At 36.3% G+C, this 23,496-nt stretch overlaps 2 protein-coding genes across 2 annotated transcripts; both read left to right on the top strand.

Moving 5' to 3' along the window:
- Positions 1 to 736: 736 nt before the first annotated feature.
- On the top strand, positions 737 to 5,221 carry LOC125422428 (putative disease resistance protein At3g14460). Its single transcript, XM_060814503.1, has one exon. It carries the CDS (start codon positions 737 to 739, stop codon positions 5,219 to 5,221), a length of 4,485 nt encoding a protein of 1,494 aa, XP_060670486.1.
- Positions 5,222 to 16,212: 10,991 nt separating this feature from the next.
- Positions 16,213 to 23,494, top strand: LOC132800621 (putative disease resistance RPP13-like protein 1). The gene is made up of 2 exons (XM_060814766.1): positions 16,213 to 17,264; positions 22,242 to 23,494. The coding sequence occupies exons 1-2, from the start codon at positions 16,565 to 16,567 to the stop codon at positions 23,492 to 23,494; spliced, it is 1,953 nt and encodes a 650-aa protein (XP_060670749.1). The 5' UTR covers positions 16,213 to 16,564.
- Positions 23,495 to 23,496: the final 2 nt, after the last annotated feature.

The following is a 23,496-nucleotide window of genomic DNA, read 5'->3' as shown; positions in this document are numbered from 1 at the left end:
AATGGATGACAAATACAGTTAAAATTATTATACGAGCTTTTATATGACTCTTTTTCTTCCTTTTTTTAAATTATATAAAATTTGAAATATAGATAAAGAAACTGTTATGATTTATAAATATAACTGAGGTTTGGCTAAAGAGTGAGCCTACATCCTCAAGAGCTCGGCTCAGTGATGCTCCTTCACATTTTTAATTAATTAAATAATTTTATAGGTAATTAAATGATGCGTAAAATTCATTATAAATGTCATCATGTGAAACCATACTAAAGATTCCATTAGAAAAGTCATAAAGCAACAAAAAAATCAACAGTACTACTTTTTGACAATAAGAATACTTTTTTGCGCTTGAAAAAAGATTAAAGAGACAAAGAGACAAACGTGTAAGCAAATGAAATATAGTTGCACCAGAGAGCCTGCCAAGTGCCAACTACTACAAACGGGATAATCTTGAGTACAAACATGAACACCAAGATAGGTGGTATACATGATATGTCAAGCATTCTAACTGCATAGTTGTATGGTCTACTAGTTGACCCCCAACTGAAAAAAGAGAAAAAAGAGCCTAGCTGTGAAATCAATTCTCAAGCTTTCGCTGAAACTTTGCTCTGAAATCTACCCTCTTTTTTCCGCGAGGAAAAACAACAATTTAGAGTGTAGAAGAAAGTTTTGAACTTTCACAGGAAAATTTCACAAATCTACTTCTCTGTGTGATCTGGTTTTCGGTTACGAAACAATGGTGGTACTGGGAGAGATATTCCTGGGAGCGTTCCTACGGGTGCTGCTTCAGAAGTTGATGTCTAAGGAGGTGCTCGATTTTGCTCGTGGTGGACGTGTTCACAAGAAGCTTAAGAAATGGAGCTCAACACTAGAGACGATTAAAGCCGTCCTCTCTGATGCAGAGGAAAAGCAACTGACCGATGAGGCTGTGAAACTTTGGCTTGGTGATCTCAGAGACTTGGCTTATGATGTGGAAGATGTACTGGACAAGTTTTACACCGAACTGCTCCGGCGCGAGGTAGAAAATTTGTATCGAGCTAGCGCAAGTAAGGTATGGAGCTTAATCCCAACTTGTTGTACTAGTTCGACTCCAAGCGCATTGGGATTATTCATGTTTAAAATGGATTCTGAAATTAATAAAATCACTGTCCGCTTGCAAGATATAACTCAGAGAAAAAATGACCTTGGTTTGAATGCTATTGAAAGATCTGTAATTGAATGGAAAAGGCCACCAAGCTCAAGTTTGCCTGATGGTCAAGTAATCGGAAGAGATGAACACAAGAAGAAAATAGTTCAATTATTGTTAACGGATCAGCAAAGCAATCTCAATTTTGATGTAGTTGGCATAGTTGGGATGCCTGGAGTTGGAAAGACCACACTTGCTGGGTTGGTGTTCCATGATGATGCCGTGAAGGAACATTTTGACATCAGAGTATGGATTTCTGTTTCTGTCGAGTTTGATTATGTGAGGTTAACAAAGGCAATTCTTCAAACAATCAAACCAGAAAGTGCGAACAATGAGGAGTTCAGTAAACTTCAGGAACGTCTTAGTGAAGAATTGACAGGCAAGAAGTTTTTGTTTGTTTTAGATGACGTTTGGAATACCAAGAATGATCTCCATGATCTCTGGGTAACCATGCGGCCCCCGTTTAGAGCTGGAGCTCCAGGAAGTAAGATAATTGTGACAACAAGAGATGAATCTGCTGCAAAGCTGATGGGAGCAGTTGGACATCATAATCTGGATTGTGTATCACGTGATGATTGGTGGAAAATATTTGTGGAGCATGCATTCTCGACAAGTAATACTAGTGAACAACAAAATTTGGGATCATTAAGGGATGAAATTCTTGCAAAATGCGATGGCTTGCCCTTGTCTGCACGTGCTCTTGGAGGCCTTCTCTGTTACAAAGAAGTTGACGGATGGAAAGAAGTATTGGAGAACAAGTTATGGACCCAACCGGAACATAGTAACATTCCCTCGCTGTTAAAATTAAGCTACCACTACCTCCCTCCACATGTAAAAAGGTGTTTTGCCTATTGCTCAATATTCCCAGAGGACTATGAATTTGAGGAAAAACAGTTGATTCTTTTATGGATGGCAGAAGGGTTACTTCAGAATCCAAAAGGGAGCAGACAAATGGAAGATTTGGGCAGAGAGTATTTCAGAGAGCTATCCTCAAGGTCATTCTTTCAGAAATCAAAAAAGGACGAATCAAAGTATGTAATGCATGACCTCTTCAATGAATTGGCACGATCGGTTGCTGGAGAAATTGGTTTTAGGTTGGAAGATAAGGTGGATAATGATAAGCGATGCAGGAGTTTCGAAAAGTTCCGTCACTCAGCTTACTTCAGTTCTGAGCCTGAAGGCATGCAGAGACTTGAGGTATTCTCCAACCTCGAGCATTTGCGGACTTTTCTACCACTTTCACATTCATATCATGAGAGAAGAAAGTACTTGACTAGCAATTTCACTCGTGAAATATTGCCAAAATTACAATATTTAAGGGTGCTTTCTCTGAATGGATATTGTATTAGAGAGCTACCAGATTCAATTGGTGAACTAAAATTTCTACGGTACCTTGACCTTTCCCACACGGATATAACAACTTTGCCTGAATCCATAAGCCATCTTTACAATTTACAGACCTTGTTGTTAGAAGGCTGCTATTATCTAAATGCATTGCCGAGTGGTTTGAAGAATCTAATTAGTCTGCGTCATCTCACCTTTCCACATAAATTGCCGCATCGAGGGCCTTTGAAAGGAATGCCTTCAAATATGGGTAAGTTGACTAATCTCCGAACGTTGTCTTACTTCGAAGTGGGAAAAGAGAGTAGCTCATCAGGAATTGGAGAGTTGGGACCTCTATTGCATCTTCGTCGGACACTACACATCTCAGGACTAGAGAATGTGAATGGAGTTGAGGATGCAGCAATGGCCAACTTAACTGGCAAGGATGGCATTGATGTATTGGTACTGGAATGGAAGTCGGGAGAAACAGCTGATCCAGATATTTTTGAAAGCCTACAACCTCCTCGGATGCTCAAGGAGCTTATTGTCATGGGCTATGGTGGTTCTAAATTTCCAGATTGGATGGGAAATGCTCTGTTCTCTAAGATGGTGAAAATGAGGTTAGACAATTGTAGGCGATGCAAATTGTTGCCCTCACTTGGACAATTGTCCTTGCTAAAAGAGCTTACTATAAACGGATTGTCTGGGGTAGAAAGCGTTGGAAGTGAGTTTTACGGGGATGGTGGCTTGAACGCTTTTCCATTATTGGAAACCCTGTGCTTTAAGTATATGGAAAATTGGAAAGATTGGTTTCCAGATGAAACTAATAATGGAATTGATAGGTTTCCTCAGCTGAAAAAGCTTGTTGTAAACAATTGCCCAATGTTGAAGGGTAAATTACCAGAGAACCTTCCTTCGTTAAAAGACCTTGAGGTTTTTGCTTGTGAGCGGCTGACAGTTTCAATTCCCAGCAATCAAATGCTCTGCTCGTTATCCATCCGTAGCTGTGCAGAGGTGGTTTGTGAAAATCATGCACACTTGAAGTCACTAAAGTCCATTTTTATTTCTAACATTCGAAAGTTTAGGTATCAACCAGAAAGATTCATGCAAGGATTGACAAGAGAAGAAAATTTGGTGGTTCCTGGTTGCAATGAGATGGCTGCTTTGCTGCAGGATACATTTTGTCAACTCACTTCCTTTCGTGAATTACGAATTGAAGGCAGTTCCTTGCGCCATCTTACACTGGTTGCTGTTCCTGGTTGCAATTGGATGACTTCTTTGCAGCAGTATGAATTACGTCAGCTCGCTTCTCGTCGCTGTCTAAAAATTAATGACAGCTGCTTGCAGTATCTTGAACTGGATGTGGAAGAAACAGAACAGGTACAATTGCGGATAACTACCAAACTGGAGAGACTGTTATTAAGCCAGTGTAATAATCTTTTGAAGGTACCAGAAGGGTTGCACCTAACATTACTTAAAGAGCTAAGCATAGTTCTCTGCCATAGTCTCACGTCTATTTCAGAGTCCAGTTTGCCGTCTTCTCTCAGAGTTTTGTATATTCGTGATTGCAGCAATTTGAAATCAGTACTGGTACAAGAGGAGTACACCAGCACCAACAGCAATTGCACCCTTTGTCTGGAGTCATTGACTATACAACGGTGTTTTTCTCTTGAATCCCTAACATCGGCCAAGTTACCAGACACACTTAAACAGCTTGAAGTTTGGGATTGTCCCAGTTTAATTTGCTTATCATCATCGAAGGAGCTACCTGAGGCGCTAGTCCTCGATATTTCGACATGCAATCGTCTTACATCCTTATTATCGGATGACAAATTGCCCAAAGCCCTAAAGCGTCTTAAGATAAGTGAATGTCAAAGTTTGACTTGCTTATCATCTTCGGAGGAGCTACTTGAGGCGCTTGAAGACCTCAATATTCGGAATTGCAATCGTCTTACATCCTTAGTATCGGATGACAAATTCCCCAAAGCCCTAAAACATCTTACGATATGGGGTTGTGGAAAGCTGAAGAGGATAACAAATAGGTTCTACAGCAACACTTGTCTTCAATCTCTTTCCATCAGCAATTGCAAAAACCTTACATCCTTACCTGAAGGCCTCCACCATCTCACCGACCTTCGTGCAGTATATATTGTAGGCTGTGAAAATCTAGTTTCCTTCCCCGAAGGAGGGCTGCCCGCTTCAAACCTGAGAAGGCTTATTGCTCCAGGTACCATTTTGAATAATATGGTAGCCAATCCCAGAGGCATGCAAGGTTTTCCACCAAATTTAACTTCGCTTACCATTTTGAATCTCGAGGTGATTAAGCCACTCTTCCAGTTGGGATTATTGCATAGACTCACCTCTCTTAGAGAGCTTGATTTGAAAGGTAAAGCTACAGATATGGTGTCCTTTCCATCTGAAGATGAGAAGGGTGGGAGGAAGGGGATGATGTTACCAAAGTCTCTCATCACCCTCCGAATTCAACATTTTGAGAACCTGAAGAAGTTTTCCGCCGGATTACAATGCCTCACATCTCTTCAACATGTTTATCTCATTAACTGCGAAAAGCTGAAATCTTTACCAGAGAGGGGTCTGCTTCGTTCACTTTTGAAACTTGAAATCAGCGGCTGCAAACTTCTACAAAAAAAATGCAAAAGGGACACAGGTCCATTCTGGCCCCGCATTGCTCATATTCCTGATGTTCGGTGTTGAGCTTGTTCGTACAAGGCCCGCCTCATTAGCCTAGTAACCTGCGCCTCTCTTCTGGTACTTTTCTTTTTATTGATTTACTTATTTTTTTAGCATTTGTATCATTTTAATTTTTACCCAATCTTTTGCTCTTTTTTTTTTTTTTTTTTTTTTTTTTTTTTTTTTTTAAGGTTCATATTGTCTTTTATTATAAAAAAGAAACAAGATTAATATCATTTTACCCAAAATTATATTATAACACATTTCTCATTTTATGAGTTTGATGAAATTAACAATTAATATACAGCCTCTCTATAACTTTGTTTGCAAACCACAATTTTATTTACATACAATTTTGTAATATTTTATTTTGCTTTTGTGCAGCATGATTAATTTGGCCGAATAACTAACAAAAAAAAAATTGCATGATTGTACTAAAATGATACAAAAATAATTGTTTGAAGGGGCAATGTGACAACTTTTGCAGTTGAGGGTAAACTTGAAAGCATATCGTAATTTGTAGGGTAATTTTTTTTAAATAAAAGATAAATTGATATTAATCCTTGGAGAGTGTAGAATCTTCCGACTAAACTTCAAAAATTCCACACCTTTTGCGTGGAACGTGACAATATGCTCTCTTTGTGTTGCTTTGTTTCTCAAGTTCCAATACAACTTCTTTTGGCCTACTTCAAAACAACAGCTACATGTATGATAGAAATTGGCAAACGAGTTAAAAATAGATTGAAAGACAAGATGGTAGGTTTGGATCTGGTTCTCCAATAATCAGTTTCTTGGACGTGGAAAAACCTTCCAACTTACCTTGAATGCTAAACTTTTACGCTTCTTAGGGTCCTCTCCTTGAGTACCCAATTGCTTCTGTTTTAAAATGTGCCAGAAGAGGAGCCACAATACATGAAAATGAAAATGAAAGAACCAGAAATCAGATATTCAGTTTATCTGTCAAAGTTGGAGAGTTGGAAACTGCTCGGTGCAGGGTCTAACAGCTTGGATGATTGAATACATATAGAGCCAGTGGCTCGACGAGTTACTCGTTGACAACACAAAGTGGAATTCCAATTTGCAACCAAAACAAAATAATAGAAAAGGGAAAAAAAATAGTTTCTTCATTTTTTACCTTCATTTATTTGTTCTAACTCAGAAATTGAAAACTTCAAAAACAATGCATTAAGTTTGATCAAAGAATGTTATATCTCAAGTCACATTGCATCTGCTTCAGGTAAAAAATTCTAAACTTCAAATGAACCACCAACATAAGTGACATGTTATTGTCTCTCCTCCTTTATTTGAATCATAAGTATTAATTCTTGGACTTCTATTTAATAATGAAATTTGTGTCATATGGATGATATTTTCAGCTGGTCATTTCTTTTTACTTTTCTTCTTGTCTGCTTAGATTTGTTTTATTATGGCATGCAGTATCCATTCACCAAATTAACTTTCCAAGACCGTGCCCCTGTTTGTTTCCTAGATGTCCATCAATTAATCAAAATCCTTTGTATTTCTGCTTTCAGAGAAAGAAAAAATTACTTTTTGAAACACTGGTTGAATTTGAATGATTGTTTTGCTTCAGAAAATTTTGCATTTGACACTTCGAAATCATATTTTGTTTACTCGTTTGATGTTTAAATTCCATTAACATTTATATCTGCACAACGATAAATGGAAGTAGGAACCAAGTGAAAAAATAGCATACAATTACAAATTTTGAGGTATCTATAGATGTCTCAACAGACGATCTCATGTTCGATATAAGAATCATGTTTTGCCTACTGCTCAGTCCTTGGTCATCTAATGCCACTCAAGAAAAGACCAATCAATGGAGTCCAGGGATAATACTAGGAAAAAGGGAACAGCCCAATGCTGGAAGTCATCGTCCATGTTTGAGACAGATTCAGCCATGTTGTACATCTGTTCCTCCTTGAAAGCTAAAAACCTTCTGCGACCTAAAAATTAGTAACCGATGCCTTTGAAGATCAGAAAATGATCTGCATTGAAAAATCAGTATACATAAAAAGGGAAAGTAAGAATAAAGCATCAAATAGAAGAAATTTAATGAAGTAATCGCATGAACTCTTCTAATGACTTAAAGAAGGATTTTAGGTTGCAATCATATATGGAATTTGTATTGGAGAATGCCAAGCAAGCATTAAAAAGGAGACTTAACAAATGATGTTATATTGTATTAGAACCCTTAGTTTCTCAAGGGAAGACCAGTAAATGAAGGCCAGGGCTTAGGTAGGAAACATGGCAAAGGCAATGGCATAATATCGATATAACTACTACTCATTTCCCATGTACTGGCTCATTTGGTTTTCACAGTCCACATATAACAGTAACACACTTAAGAGTATACAGTCTCTAGCATGATGCTTTTTTTTTTTTTTTTTTTTTTTTTTAAATTAAAAAAAAATGATTACCTAGAAGCCTAGAACAAAATTCAATTATCTATAATATTCTGGGGAAGCCAAATCTGCTTAACAACAATGGAGATTTACTCTGCTTCTGCAGCAAAAGATTTATCAGTTGTCATGTAGCAACATGAAAAACATTTCATCAGTCAAAGGGACATTGAAACCATCAATCTTAGCTGCAAATTTTGAAGTGAAAAGAATAAAGAGTTACATACCACTTGAACAACTTCATATTGTCTGCTCTATGTGCAGTTTTAAAACTAATTACATTGTACTTTAGTTTTCAATCAGAAAATAAATGGATTTTGGCTCCTTGTTAAACATATCTTTTGCACTAATGCCCTTAAATTATTGAAAAAAAAGAAAAAAAGAAAAAAAGAAAAAAGGTCACAGATCTCTATTGTAGGGAGAAGCTTCAATGGCGGTGTATACGTTTCTGCTAATTCAGATCCAAATGCAAGTTGCTTTGGAGAAATAATGCACCAATATAAAAATACATAAAAATGGTGTCGAGCATAATCTCCATTCCATGATTTCCTAAGCAAAATGTTTCAAGCTCAGGTCCTAGAAATAGGATGGTTTTAGCAGCCCTAACTGTTTCTTGGGCCAAAATTCTGAAAGTTCACATTATTTTTCATACATTATACATGCCTACTCTACCAAGTGATTGTGCTTACAATAATTTTGTTTTGTACTTCAAGTAGCCATAACAAACATTAACATCACCCTTCAAAGACCAAGCAAATATATACAATAGATTGATCAGTACTTACAAAGCCGCCTTTTCTTCAGCATATTGTCACGTCCCGTGAAAAAGGAGCAGCACCCTTGAGGTTTAACCGGAAGACTCTACACTCTCCATGAAGATCCTAGAGAAGCCCGGAAGATTCTAGAAGATTCAAGAGCAACCTATACTAATGTAGATTAGAATCTCTCTAGAATACTCCATGTAAATATCTTGTACATAACCCTAGAATAATCTATAACCCTAACTAGATAGGTGATATGTGTGCATATCTAGAACCTTCATACATGCCAAGCCCTCTATATAAAGGGTTGGACTCTCATTTGTAAGATATCCAAGAATCCAAGAATTCTAGCAATACAAGTATTCTCCACATTCTCTCAAACTCTCCTACTTCCTACTCTCTTACTCTTAGCTTCCGCATTTTGATAGCTTGTGAGCAAGGCTTACTTAACAAGGGATGTGAGTAAGGCTTACTTAACAAGGGAGGTGCTAAGTGCCGCACGGGAGTATTGGAAAAGTTAAGCCCGTGACAATATGCTCTCATTTCATACAAGCATTGCCAGAATGAATGCTGCATGAATTTTTCAGTTCACAGTGCAACAATATCTGCCTGTAATTTTACTATTTTTCTTACAGAAATAAATAGAAGCTTGGAATGCAAGAAAAACCTCAGTGCTCTTATTCAAGAAATGAATGAAAGCCTTTCATTCTCCATCGCTGTCTTTAACGATGGACATTGAAATTATTAATTACATATGCTTTTAATGTGAAAGCTGGAATTTTTTGTAGTGAAAATAAATAGTTAGACATTGTAGGAATCCAGAAAGATTTCAAATCTTCCAATGACCACCCCAGAAATGTGTTTCCACTTCAAACAGAAAAGCGAATTGCACTCAGTATAATCTTTGTGTTGGTGGAGCAGAAGGTTGTCGGTTGTACCAGTTTATACATTATATAACCAATGTCAAACTGTTCATGAGGATTGATTATGTCAAGACTCAAAATAGGTCGCATAATATGTACATATATTTATCCAAATCCTTATTGGGTTACTTATATTTTGTTGATTTTGAGTAGATAGTATAAATTTAGGAGATTGTAATGATCATAACTGTTGTATATTTTGTCAAACTGTGACAATATACTGCCTTCCTTCTTCTCCTTCTTCTTCTTCATTTTTTTTTTTTTTTTTTGGGTCAAATGACAGTATACTACGTAAAAGACTGATAATAGAGACAGAACCATTGCTAAAATGCAGCCCACAGAAGATCAACAACTATAGGGAAGCCCAAAAACAAGCACAAGGGAATACATTCCCAAGCCCAAAACAAAAGAATTGCGTCTAAGTAAAAGTGGCAGACCCGTGCTAAAGTCCATGGTTGGCTCTGAAAAATGGCACTTGCACAGGCAGAGCAATGGCAGAAGTCCGACCAATTCCTCGTAGTCTAAGAAGAATACATTTTCAAAATCACCCCACCAACAAACATTTTCTATATGCAATTCTTTTTCTTATAAAAATTAAAATAACAATAAAGGTATATGAGAAATAGCAACTTGTTAATTAACTACTATAAAGAGAAAATCTTTAAGTGTACCAAGAAACGCTATGATAGATGGTGTATATTGTATTTGATAGTATCAACCTTAACCAGAAAAGCTATATGATCATAATTTTATCGGGAATGATGGAATTATGTAGCCACTTCATCAGTGTGGATATACTGCATTTGAGATGTCTTGAATCTGTCTACTTGTATGGTTGCAAAAACCTTCTATTCTTACCTCAGGTTCTCCTTCACCTCATGAATCTTGGTAAACTATGCAGTGGTGTGAAAATCTAGTTTCTTTACCAGGAGGGCTGCCCATATCAAACCTGAGAGTGCTATATGTAAATTGTGATAATACAGCCTAACCCAAAGGCGTACTGCAAAACCTCATCTTTCTTCAGCTGTTGCTCATTTGTTATAGACGAGATATAGTAAAATATTTCATCCTTCACCTCACCTTCAAAAATAGTGGCTCCTTTTAAATTATACTTCTCCCAGTCATGTTGAAAAATAGGAAAATACCTACAAAATGACAATAACCTTATCATCCGGGAGGTGGTGTTTGGTTATCGTCTCTCCGAGGGTCAAGTTAGAGAGAACTCAATGTTGGATGGATGCTTAATATTTGATTAAAAGAAGATGGCATACCTTTGCTAACTGAGGATTTCCTCTGTTTATACCAGCATGGGGCTGTCTTTGATTTCCACAGGGATTTTTTATACTGGGAAGGCAATATCTATTCAATTATATTCTTTAGGTGCTTTTGTTTTCCCTGGCCTGCGTCAAGTCTTTTACCTAGTTGGGCATGGCTCAGCCGCATACTTCAAACCCAACTCATGCCAGCATGTTTGATGGACTCTATTGGTGTGTTGTTGGGCTTTTATCTTATTAAGAGGGAATGAAAGACCCAAAATATTGGACTCCGTTGATGTGTCGTTGGGCTTTATCCGATATGTAAGCCTAAGGAGATGTCTTTAGTTGGCATCAGGACTTCTTCCATTGGAACCACCTTACCTGCTGGGCCAAGCTATATAAGCATGCCTTAACGTACAAAAACCTAGAAGGCTGGAAGAGACTTCTGCATAAGATTCGTTAAATCTGATCCAGTTGTTTCTTCATTTTCCAGCACCATATGTATTTTTATTATTATTTTTTTTTTTGGCTGAAATTTCCAGTACCATGTCTCATGCCCGTATTTTGAAAACCTTAAGAGACCAAACTACCTACTTCAGTGACTAGTATTTACATCAGTTTCAGTTTATTTCTTTTGTTTATTTCTTTTCATTTTTGTCCTTTTTTTTCTTACATATATATTGTATTTACCTTGTGCACTTTTGACACTTCATAATCACATTTGTTTACTGGATTGATTTATAAATTCCATTAACATTTATATCTGCAACAAAACTAAATGGAAAAATCGGAACCAAGGAGAATGATGGCATACAGTTGCAGATTTTTGCATAACTATAGGTGGCTTAACAGAGGATCTCATGTTCTACATAGCAATCATGTTTTGGCAATGACATAGCTGTACGGCTTTGCTTCACTCCATGATACTAATGTTTGCCTACTGTGAAATCCTTGGTTAGCTAATGCCACACAAAAAAGGACCTATGAATGGATTCCAAGGTTAACTTAGGAAACAAGGCACAGCCCCATTACTGGAAGTCATCCTCCATGCGTGTTTGAAACAGAAACAACCATGTTGTACATCTGCTCTTCCTTGAAGCTAGAAAAAATTCTGGGACCTGAAAATTAATAACCAATTTCATTAGAGATCAGAATATGTTCTGCATGGAGAAATTGGTACACTCGAAAAGGAAAAGTAGGAATAAAGCAGAAGTAATTGCATGAACTCTTCTAATGACTGAAAACAGGTTTTTGGGTTGCAATCATATATGTAGTTTGTATTTGCTTTTCTCATTTCATGTATCCCTGTGTAAAATTATGGCTGGCAAGATTGAGCAGATCACATTTTTGTGTGTAGATATTCCACTTTCAAATCCTAGGCCTAAATTTAGGCTCTCCTTTGTCTTGCTTTGCTTATTAGATTCCAATACAACTTCTCTTGGCCTACTTCAAAAACAAGAGCAATAGGCATGATGAGTATTGCAAACTAACTGTCAAAAAGGTGACTTAACAAATGATGTTATGTTGTATGAGAATCGTTGGCATCTTAAGGGAAGACCAGTAAATGAACATGATGAGTATTGCAAATTAACTGTCAAAAAGGTGACTTAACAAATGATGTAATGTTGTATGAGAATCGTTGGCATCTTAAGGGAAGACCAGTAAATGAAGTCCAGGGCTTATGTAGGAAGCAGGGCAAAGCCAATGGCATATTATGTAACAGATATAACTACTAGTGCTTGCGCATATGAAATTATAATACTTAACAAATTCAAGAATCGCAAACACAAAAATTAATGGTACAACCCTTTAATATAGGTATGTCATGAAGAACTTCAGTTCAAGCTGACAGCAAAAGCCAGTTCAATAAACTCACACAAAAAATAGTTTCTCCTACATGCCTTGACCTATTTTGAGGAGTATCTGCCATTAGAGTTTGAAAAAAATGCTACTGTCCATTGCTAGATAAAGGTCCACTCCGGCCCCTCACTGCTCATATTCCTTATTGCCAGTTCGACTACTAACCAACATCTTACAGTCCCATCCTCCAATAGCTCATGGCACTATTCTTGTTTTCTTTGATTTTATAATTATTCTTACTTTTTTGGGCCTCTGCCATAACTCAGGGTACATTAAATATGGTTCAATCTTCAATGTTCCCAGCAATCGTTTATTTTTACTGTTCTTTTCTTTTCTACACCATCAAGTAGCTAACCAACTTCAAGACTGAGCCACAAAAGCATTTTGGTCACATAAGGGAAGTGTCCTCAGGCAATATATAAGTAGCTGTCTCTGCTTTTTAAAACACAAGCATGCTCACTATTCCTCACTGATATCTAAAAAATATCTTTGTGATCTCCTAATTTTCAATTAAACGGCTTTCAAATCTTGGTCATTTTTGCACTTTAAAATACACCAATCAAATATTTTGTAGCACTGATTTGTGTTTTGGGTTCTATTTTTATTTCTGCAGTCTGAGAAAAATGGAAGTTTGGACCCCAAGCAGAATGATGGATAGAATACCATATAACATATTCCTATGTAACCATATATAGATGACTTATCAAATGATGTTAGTTGTATAAGAATCTGCGTTGGCAAAGACATAGCTGTATATCTTCTATCCTTGGCCTCTCCAAGGGAGGACCGGCAAATGAAGTCCAGGGCCTAAGTAGGAAACATGGCAAGGCCAATGGCATATTATGTAATAGATATAGCTACAACTGCTTGCCAGAATAGAATCATAATAGGTAACAAATTAAATAATCATAGAGATAAAAATTCTTTTTGGTACTGATAATGACACAACACTTTAAGCTAGGTTTGTCCATAAAGAACCTAAGTTCATGCCGGCAGCAAAAGGCAGTGCATTAAGCTCACACAATAAATAGTTTCCCACACTTGCCTTGGCCTGTTTTAAGGAGTCTTTTTCTGTGCCATTCAGGTTTGAAGAAGTGCTACTTCTGAAAATGGTGTGGTGAAACTTGGTTAACTCTTAAAAAATAGTATAAATTTAAGACATTAGAAATCTTTATTTCCTCACTTACAATGTTAATCTGCTGTCAAGGGAAGCATATTCCTGTTTATACATGCTAATTGTGATTTGCACAGTCCTCGTATATCATAGTAACTCACTCACTTAAAAATGTATAGTCTCTACCTTGATGCTTTATAAAATAGCTAAAATATATATATATATATATATATATATGACCTAGAAGAGTGGAACAGAATTTTAATGTAGGCATTTGTTTTAAGTCAACATTGATTCCTGGAATAAGAAATTTTGTCCCTGGCATACAATTAGCTTACAATGGGATTGACAAGTACTACAGTTGAAATTTACAATATTCAAATCTGCCTGACACCTCTGCTTCCCCAGCATATCAGCCTATGATTTATCAACTGCCATATACCAACCTCAAAAACATTGACATCCGTCAAGGGGACATTAACTCAAACCATCAATCCTAGCTAGATATTCAAAATGAAAAGAATAAATAGTACTTAATTACATACAACTTGAAACAACTTCTTATTGTTTGCTATTTATGTTCAGTTTTTAAACTAGTTATTTTATATTTTGAGTTCTTAATTAGTCAGCAAAAACATGTTGACATTAAAAGAACCAGGCATGACTCTAATCTTAAATTACAAAATATATATATATATATATATATATAATATCAACTTTTCATAAAGGTTGATTATGTCAATACTCAAAATAGCAGAGATGTTCTCTATTTTATTTTCTTTTGTTTTGTTTTGATCCTTCAATGATGGCTAGTTCTGAACAAAATTTTTAGGAGTTGGAAAATTGATACTTAGCTGCAAATAGTTAATAAATTATTTATCACTACAAGAGCAATATGCGTAATGGAGATTGCCAAACAAAGTATAGAAAGAAGCTCATGACGTGATAAATGAAAACACCAGAACCAGAAATTCAGGTTTCCTAACGAAGTATGCTTTGCTTGGTTAACAAGGCAAAGTGGAATTCCAACGCCCAAAAAAAAAGAATAATAAAAATAAAAATGAAAAGAAGAAGAAGTGGAAAGAAAGATATACTCTTTATGCATTTTTCTACCTTCTTTTTCCTATTCTAACAGAGAAAGGCCGGAAAACTTCGGTGACAATGAAAGAATCCAAGCCATAGGCTTACTCTGCTATGTGCTCCGCTTTTCAGTCCCACAACATTGTTACTTTTCTTTTTCTTTTTCTTATTTTATTTTGTTATTTTGTTAGCAATGTATTCTCTAATTTCATTTAACAACATTGTTATAATGTATGCAACCTGAATTGTCAGTTTATATTGCATATTTTGTGAGAAGGATATGATATAAGAAATAAATGTCAAATTATGAAGATCATTAACACTCTTTTGCTTTTACTAGTTTCTGCATGAACATTCCCTTATAAAGGTAACCCCAGCGACAAAAACCAATTAAGGGTACTATATATTTTCTGCAAAGGATCAACTTAGAATCTATGCATAGAAAGTGAATTCAAGGAAAGTCTAGTTGCTCTTTATTCCTTCTAGTGGGTTGCAACCAAAAATTCTTCTTCAATGAATACAATAGCCAGTTAACAAACCAAAATGTAACCAGATACCAGTTTCCTCAATCATTCCAGAACCAAAGTTATTTCTATTCAGATATAAAATTTACTTGCAACATTTAGGTGTGATTGAATTTCTCTAACCTGTGGTCTTATTTTTTATTATTATTATTATTATTATTATTATTTTGGCCCCTGTTCTGGTCCAATGTGCATAATCCACCCACCTGTTCACAGTCCACATAACTGAAACAAGTTGGCATAAAAAGAGCCAGATAGATTCGTGTACACTGTGTTATTATTATTCTAACATAAAGGAAAAACTTCAATAACAATATAAGCATCCAAGGCATAGGCTTTTACTATGCTACATCTTCCATTTTTTCAGACCCAAATGAGTGTTGTTTTACATCAACATAATAATTCATATACATGGAGTGAAAGGAAATTAGATTCATATACATAATATTTCCTGGAATCTTGTGGTAGATCATAAACATTTTTACAAAATCTGCATGCTTCAGGTTGCTAGAAACTGCCATATAATAGCACCTAAAGTTTAAATTCCTATGCACAAGTGTACCTTATAACTAATTTAATTAGAATGGAATTATGAGACCATGTGATGATTAACTATAGTGACAAACGACATAGTTGACACTCCTAAAAAGAAAAGAGCAACTTGTTCATAAACAGGCTTTCCGCTGCAAAGGGAGAATGTTGGGTAGATAAAGGATGGTAAACATACATGTATGAAATTTAATCAAATAATATTGATTATATTTAACTTTTTAATTTTATTAATTTTTTATATACCACAGAATGAAAGCCATTTGTTGTTGGTGATCAAGAGAGAGAGAGAGAGAGAGAGAAGAAAAAGAAAAAGAAAAAGAGATATGCTAGTGGTCCTATCAATTCCTTAAAGCAAAGAACAACACATATTAAAAGTCACCCACCAAACAAAATCCAAAACAAGTTACTCATTATATTATTAAGATCAAGGTTTTACTTTCTTCTGCTTTAATATATATGTATATATATAGTTTTAAAGTACCACAAAGAAAGGATAGTACCACAAAGAAAGAAACTATCCTTGAGTGCATCAGGGAACACAGAGAAAAGGTGGTATACAGGAAGGTATCAAGCTTAATCAGAAGATCTTAACGGCAAAATTATATTACTTTTTCTTATAATATAATTCCTTACTTGCTCCTTAATGAGATGATATTCCTTACTTGCTCAACCTTTTGGGATCTATAACAGCAACCACTCTCTCCTACAGCAGAGATTCCTTCTACACATCAATTTAGAGTCTAGCAAAAAATTTTCAATTTTCCCTTGATACTTACACAAATTTTACTTCCTTTGAAAGTGTTTTGGTTTTGCTTCCCAAAAAAAAAAAAAAAAAAGAAAAAGAAAAAAAAGAAAAGAAAAGAAAACAACAACAACAATGGCAGTGGGAGAGATCTTCCTCACAGCGTTCGTGCAGGTGCTGATTCAGAAGTTGACGTCTAGGGAGCTGCTAAACTTTGTCCGCCGTGAGAGTGTTCATGAAAAGCTGAAGAAATGGAGCACGACATTTTCGATGATTAAAGCGATGCTCTCTGATGCAGAGGAGAAGCAGCTGACAAGCGAGGTGGTGAAACACTGGCTGGATGACATCAAAAACTTGGCTTATGACGTGGAAGATGTACTGGACAAGTTTTTTGCCGAACTGCTGCGATGCAAGATAGAAAATTTGCATCGAGATAGCACAAGTAAGGTATGGGGCTTAATCCCTACTTGCTGTACTATTTCTAGTCCTGCTGCATTTGGATTATTCATGTTAAAAATGAATTCTGAAATTAAAGAAATCACTGGCCGCTTAGAAGATATAACTGAGAGGAAAAATAAGCTTGGTTTGAATGATATTGGGAGATTTGAGATTGAATGGAAAAGGCCACCAAGCTCAAGTTTGCCTGATGGTCAAGTAATTGGAAGAGATGAAGACAAGAAGAAAATAGTTCAATTACTGTTAACGGATCAGCAAAGCAATCTCAATTTCGATGTAGTTGGCATAGTTGGGATGGCTGGAGTTGGAAAGACAACACATGCTGGTTTGGTGTTCCATGATGATGCCATGAAGTATTTTGACATAAAAGTTTGGATCTGTGTTTTGTTAATGGTTTTAGAGCTCTGTAATATTTCTGTATTATGCAGAAACAATGAACATTCTAGAGATAAAAGAAGAGATGCTAGAGAGGAAAACTTTTGTGTCTGAGCTCAGCTACACTTTTTCATCCAATATATCAGTATTTATCCCAAAATGCTTACATCATCCAAAAAAGTGATCATTACATTTCTGTTATAAAAAAAAAGATTCTCTCACTCACACTTTCATGCACGCACACACTCTTTTACAATTCATAATGACACTTGGCATATGAGCCAAAGTGGAAATACACCTATGTAGTTCACTTATCCATGTCAGACCCTGTCTCCACGTCAGCACAAGGGTTATACTTTAACACTCCCCTGTAACCTCTGTGCTGAAACAACTCCTAGCTTGTCTCTCAAGAAATTAAAACGATCCCTTGATAAAGGCTTAGTAAATATGTCTGCAACTTGTTCTTCAGAATAACAATATGTCAAGTCAATCATCCCATTTTGTAAGGCTTCTTTGATAAAATGATACCTTCTATTAATGTGTTTGGTTTTCTGGTGGAAAATTGGATTCTTAGCGATGGCAATAGCTGATGTATTGTCACAAGGTAGAGGAGTGGCTTCAACTTGCATTTCACCAAAATCCTCAAGTACAAACCGAAGCCATATTGCTTGTGCAATTGCTTCTGATGCACTGATATACTCTGCCTCTGCAGTGGAGAGTGCAACACAGCTTTGTTTGACTAAGGCCCAAGAAAACACTCCACTTCCAAAACTGAAAGCATATTCAGATGTGCTCCTCATATCATCCACAGATCCACTCCAATCACTGTCACAATATCCTACTAAAACAGTATGTTTTCCTTTAACATATTCCAAACCATAATCTAAGGTACCTTTGATGTATCTTAGTACTCTCTTTGTTGTGCCAAGATATTTATTTGTAGGACAATGCATAAACCTGGCTAGGAGACTTGCTGCATACATGACATCTGGTCTTGTAGCTGTAAGATATAGTATGCTTCCCACAATTTTCTGATAAAGCTCTTCATCTGCAGCTCCACTTCCATCTTCTTTGTTAAGCTTCTCATTTGCAATCAATGGTGTGAGAACTGGATTGCAATTTGTTAAACCAAATTTGTTTAGTAATGTGGAAGCATATTTCTTCTTATGCACAAAAATATTCGAAGCTGTTTGTACTACTCCCATACCAAGAAAATGATGCAGCAATCCTAAATCTGTCATTTCATACCTTTTCATCATGTCTTCTTTAAACCAGTAAAGCATTTCACTATCATTTCCTGTATACACTATGTCATCAACATATATAGCAAAAATCAATATGCCTTTTGGAATCCACTCTCACAGAAGTAGGCATCTATATCATTGTACCAGGCTCGAGGAGCCTGTTTCAAACCATATAGAGCCTTGTGCAATTTGTATACCTTATCCTCATGCCCTTTAATCATAAATCTATCTAGTTGTTTTACATAAACCTCTTCTTGCAGCACACCATTCAAAAATGCTGATTTAACATCAAGCTGATACAATCTCCATCTTTTGTGAGCTGCCAAAGCAATTAAAGTTCTAATGGTATCAAGTCTTGCAATCGGGGCAAAGGTTTCATTGAAATCCACACATGGTTTTTGTGCATAACCCTTAACTACTAATTTGGCTTTATTCTTTTGAATTGAACCATCTAAATTGAATTTAGTCATGTAAACCCATTTAACACCAATCACAGGTTTATCTTTCGGTCTGTTCACCAGCTCCCATGTATTGTTTTTCTCAATCATCTCCAGTTCATCTGTCATTGCTTTAATCCAAGACTGACTTTGAGTTGCCTCCTCATAATTTTCAGGCTCAATGATACAATTATTGCATTTAGCCAAAATATCAGTAAAACTTCTCCATTTTACTAGTGTATGATCAAAACCAGCATGCAATTTATCAATTTCTGAATGAACAGAACTCATACCTGAACTTCCATACACATTTGACATACCATTCCTGCTGCTTGTAGCTTCTTTTGAACCAAAGACTTCTTGTCCTGACTTTTTTGGGGTATGTTGAATATCTTCAAGCACTGGATCCCTTCTTAAGACCATGCAATTATCAATTTCTACAGATATTACATTTTGACTCCCATTTTATGCATTTTCCTTCCAATTCCATGAATTTTCTTCATCAAATACAATATCTCTAGACAGAATCAGCTTCTTACTTATAGGATCAAACACCCTATAACCCTTCTCACAAGTTCCATATCCTACAAAGACTCCTTTTATGCTTTTAGGATCCAATTTCTATCTTGTCTCAATTGGAACATGGACATAACATAGAGAACCAAACATTTTCAAGTGTGCAATTCCTAGTTTTCTTCTACTATAGGCTTCAAAAGGTGTTATTCCATCAAGTGCTTTAGTAGGACATCTATTAAGCAAGTATATGGCTGTATGAACAGCTTCTCCACATAGGTAATAAGGCACTTGTTTATCATGCAACATAGCCTTAGCCATTTCAACAACTACTCTATTCTTCCTTTCAACCACTCCATTCTATTGTGAAGTGTATGCTACTGTCATTTGTCTTTGAATACCTTCAAATTCATAGAATTTAACAAACTCAACAGATATAAACTCCCCTCCTCTATCACTTCTCACACATTTGATCTTAAAACCACTTTGAAGTTCAACCATGGATTTAAATTTCTTGAAACAAGTAAAAGCTTCAGATTTATTTCTCAGAAAGTATACCCAAACCATACATGTATAATCATCTACTAGAAGCATAAAGTACCTATTTCCAGCAAGAGTTTCTATCTGCATTGGACCACACAAGTCAGTATGAACCAATTGTAGTGGCTGAATTGCTCTCCAGGCCTTATTCTTTTGAAAGACTTCTCTATGCTGCTTTCCAAATTGGCATCCTTCACATATTTTCATGGTTTCCTCAAGTTTTGGTAGTCCCAAAACCATGTCCCTCTTCTTTAACTCCGGCAGTGCATTCAAGTGTAAGTGTCCCATCCTTTTATGCCAAGTTTCCACACTAAAATCTGTTTGAGCCCTTAGAGCAAGCTGTTCACTTGATGTCATAGTTAGAGGATAACACCGGTTTGTCTTTACTTTAACCTTCACAACCAAATTTTCTAATGCAGGTCCATCATATACACAACACGTCCCTCCACCAAACATTAGATAATAGCCATGCTCATCCTTTTGACCAACACTAAGCAAATTCTCTTTCAAACCAGGTAAATACAACACCTCTTTAATATGCTTCTTGCCTCTGTCTGTATGAATCACCAATGTACCTTTCCCAGCTATGCTTTCTAGTGTACCATTGGGCATTTGAACTCTACCATATATATTCCTTTTAACATCAATCAAAAGATCCATATTCCCTGTCATATGATTGCTACATCCACTGTCTATATACCATTCACTGCCCTTACTCGACTTTTCAAACTCACTAGCTGCATAAAACATGTTGCTTGTCAGCTCCATTTGATTTGTGCAATTTGCTTTCTGCATATTCTTCCCATTTGGACACTCTCTTGCCCAATGCCCAAATCTGTCACAATTATAGCACTTTGGTTTCCCTTTGAATCTACACTCTCCAAAATGGTATTTTCCACATGTTCTACATTGTGGTTTTGAACTTTCTTGGTGACCTCCAACCTACCATCTATTTCCACCGTGAACAGTATTCACAAAATGAGCTTGATTTCCATAAAATCTTTGCTGAAATCTCTGCTTTGATTCCCACTTCTTCTCTCTTGGGGTCCAAGTCTTTTGGAGTTTAGCTGCATTGAAGTGTGTTACTCCCTTGTTTTGTGTTTTAGAGATTGCAGCATGATTGTTCACAGATAAGGTAGAGAAAGCTTTCTCTGTGAAATCAGTGACTTGCAAGTCAAGTCTCTGTTCTTGGCTCTTAAGAATTGCAACCACTTCTTAAAACTCTACTGATTCCAGATTCTTAGTATTTTCAATTACCAAGCATATAGGCTCATAAGCTTTAGTTAAACTAATTAAAACCTTTTGAACCAACCTCTTATTAGATAAGCTCTCTCCGAAGGTTTTCATCTGATTTATCAAATCATTCAATCTAGTAAGATAACTAGATAATGTTTCATCTTCTTTCATTTTAGTATACTCAAATTTGCTTCTTAGACTCTGTAGTTTCACAGATCTCACCTGTTCACCACCATGAAATTCCTTGTACAGCAGCTCCCAAGCTTCTTTCGAGGTTTCTGTATTTACTATCCTTGGAAAGATCTGATCTGAAACAGCACCTTGGATAATGCCCAAAGTCTTTGCATCCTTCATGTAGAACTCCATCATCTGTTCATCATCTTCCACTGCCGAGCTTCCCTCAACTTCTACAATTTTCCCCTTCAACTTTTCATCAGGAATTGGAATTCCTTTATCCACGAATCTCCAAAGCCCATAAGATTTGAAGATGGTCACCATTTTAATTCTCCAGAACTCATAATTCTCACCTGAGAATATTGGAGCTCTCACTTCAGATCCAGCCATTGTTTTGCTGACCTTACAACACAAGAAACCAGTATTTCAAATTTTTTTTTTTTTTTTTACCTCACAGTGTTTATCCCAGTTTCAGATTCGACCGAGAGGCTCTAATACCATGTTAATGGTTTTAGAGCTCTATAATATTTTTGTATTATGTAGAAACAATGAACATTTTAGAGAGAAAAGAAGAGAAGCTAGAGTGGAAAAATTTTGTGTGTGAGCTCAGCTACACTTTTTCATTCAATATATCAGTATTTATCCAAAAATGCTTACATCATCCAAAAAAGTGATCATTACATTTCTGTTATAAAAAAAAAGATTCTCTCACTCACACTTTCATGCACGCACACACTCTTTTACAATGCATAATGACACCTGGCATATGAGCCAAAGTGGAAATACACCTATGCAGTTCACTTATCCATGTAAGACCCTGTCTCCACGTCAGCACAGGGGTTATACTTCAATATGTTTCGGATGACTTTGATTCTGTGAGGTTAACAAAGGCAATTCTTAAGTCAATCAATTCATCAGAAAGTGAGAATAATGACGACTTCAGCAATCTTCAGGAACGTCTGAGTAAAGCATTGGCAGATAAGAAGTTTTTGATCGTTTTAGATGATGTTTGGAATAGCAAGAATGATCTCCATGATCTCTGGGTAAAGGTGCGATGCCTTTTTAGATTTGGAGCTCCTGGAAATAAGATAGTTGTGACAACAAGAGAGGTAAATGTTGCAAAGTTGATGGGAGCAATTCAACATCATAATTTGGAGTGCGTATCAGATGATGATTGTTGGCAGGTATTTGTGCAACATGCATTCTTCATAAGAAATACCAGTGAACTGCCAAATTTGGGATCAGTGAGGGATAAAATTCTTGCAAAATGCAATGGGTTGCCCTTGGCTGCACGTAGTTTTGGAGGCCTTTTCCTTTGCAAAGAAATAAATGAATGGGAGGATATTTTGAAGAACAAATTATGGACCTTATCAGATCATAATAACATTCTGCCAATGTTAAGATTAAAATACTACCATCTCCCTACACATTTGAAAAGGTGTTTTTCCTACTGTGCCATACTACCAGAAGACTACGAATTTGAGGAAAAACAATTGATTCTCTTATGGATGGCAGAAGGGCTGATTCATCAACCAGAAGGGACTAGACATATGGAAGATTTGGGCAAGGAGTATTTCCGTGAGCTATTGTCAAGGTCATTCTTTCATAAATCAAGAAAGAATGAATCAAAATATGTTATGCATGACCTCATGAATGATTTGGCTCAATGGGTTGCTGGAGAAACATGCTTTAGGTTGGAAGATAAGCAGGATGGTGATAACCAATGCAGAATTTTTGAAAAGGCTCGTCACTCATCTTATATTACAGCTGGGTGTGATGGCATTCAAAGACTCGAGGCCTTCTCCAAAGTCAAGCATCTGAGGACTTTCCTACCACTTGGACAATCATATTATGAGAGAAAACACATCGCTAGCTACTTTACTCTTCAAATATTGCCAAAATTACAATATCTAAGGGTGCTATCTCTGAACGGCTATCACATAACTGAGCTACCAGATTCAGTTGGTGAACTAAAGCTTTTGCGGTACCTTGACCTTTCTTACACACATCTAAGGAGCTTGCCTGAATCGATAGGTAGTCTTTACAATTTTGCAGACATTGTTGTTAGAATGCTGCACAAATCTACATGAAT

Source organism: Ziziphus jujuba, chromosome 2, assembly GCF_031755915.1.
Source record: "Ziziphus jujuba cultivar Dongzao chromosome 2, ASM3175591v1".
Taxonomy (NCBI): Eukaryota; Viridiplantae; Streptophyta; class Magnoliopsida; order Rosales; family Rhamnaceae; genus Ziziphus; species Ziziphus jujuba.
This window is presented reverse-complemented; position numbering and strand designations above follow the sequence as displayed.

Coding starts and splice junctions, on each gene's coding strand:
- LOC125422428 (XM_060814503.1), top strand. CDS start 737: ATGGTGGTACTGGGAGAGATATTCCTGGGAGCGTTCCTACGGGTGCTG.
- LOC132800621 (XM_060814766.1), top strand. CDS start 16,565: ATGGCAGTGGGAGAGATCTTCCTCACAGCGTTCGTGCAGGTGCTGATT. Junction 17,265..22,241: donor TGACATAAAAGTTTGGATCT/GTGTTTTGTTAA, acceptor ACGTCAGCACAG/GGGTTATACTTCAATATGTT.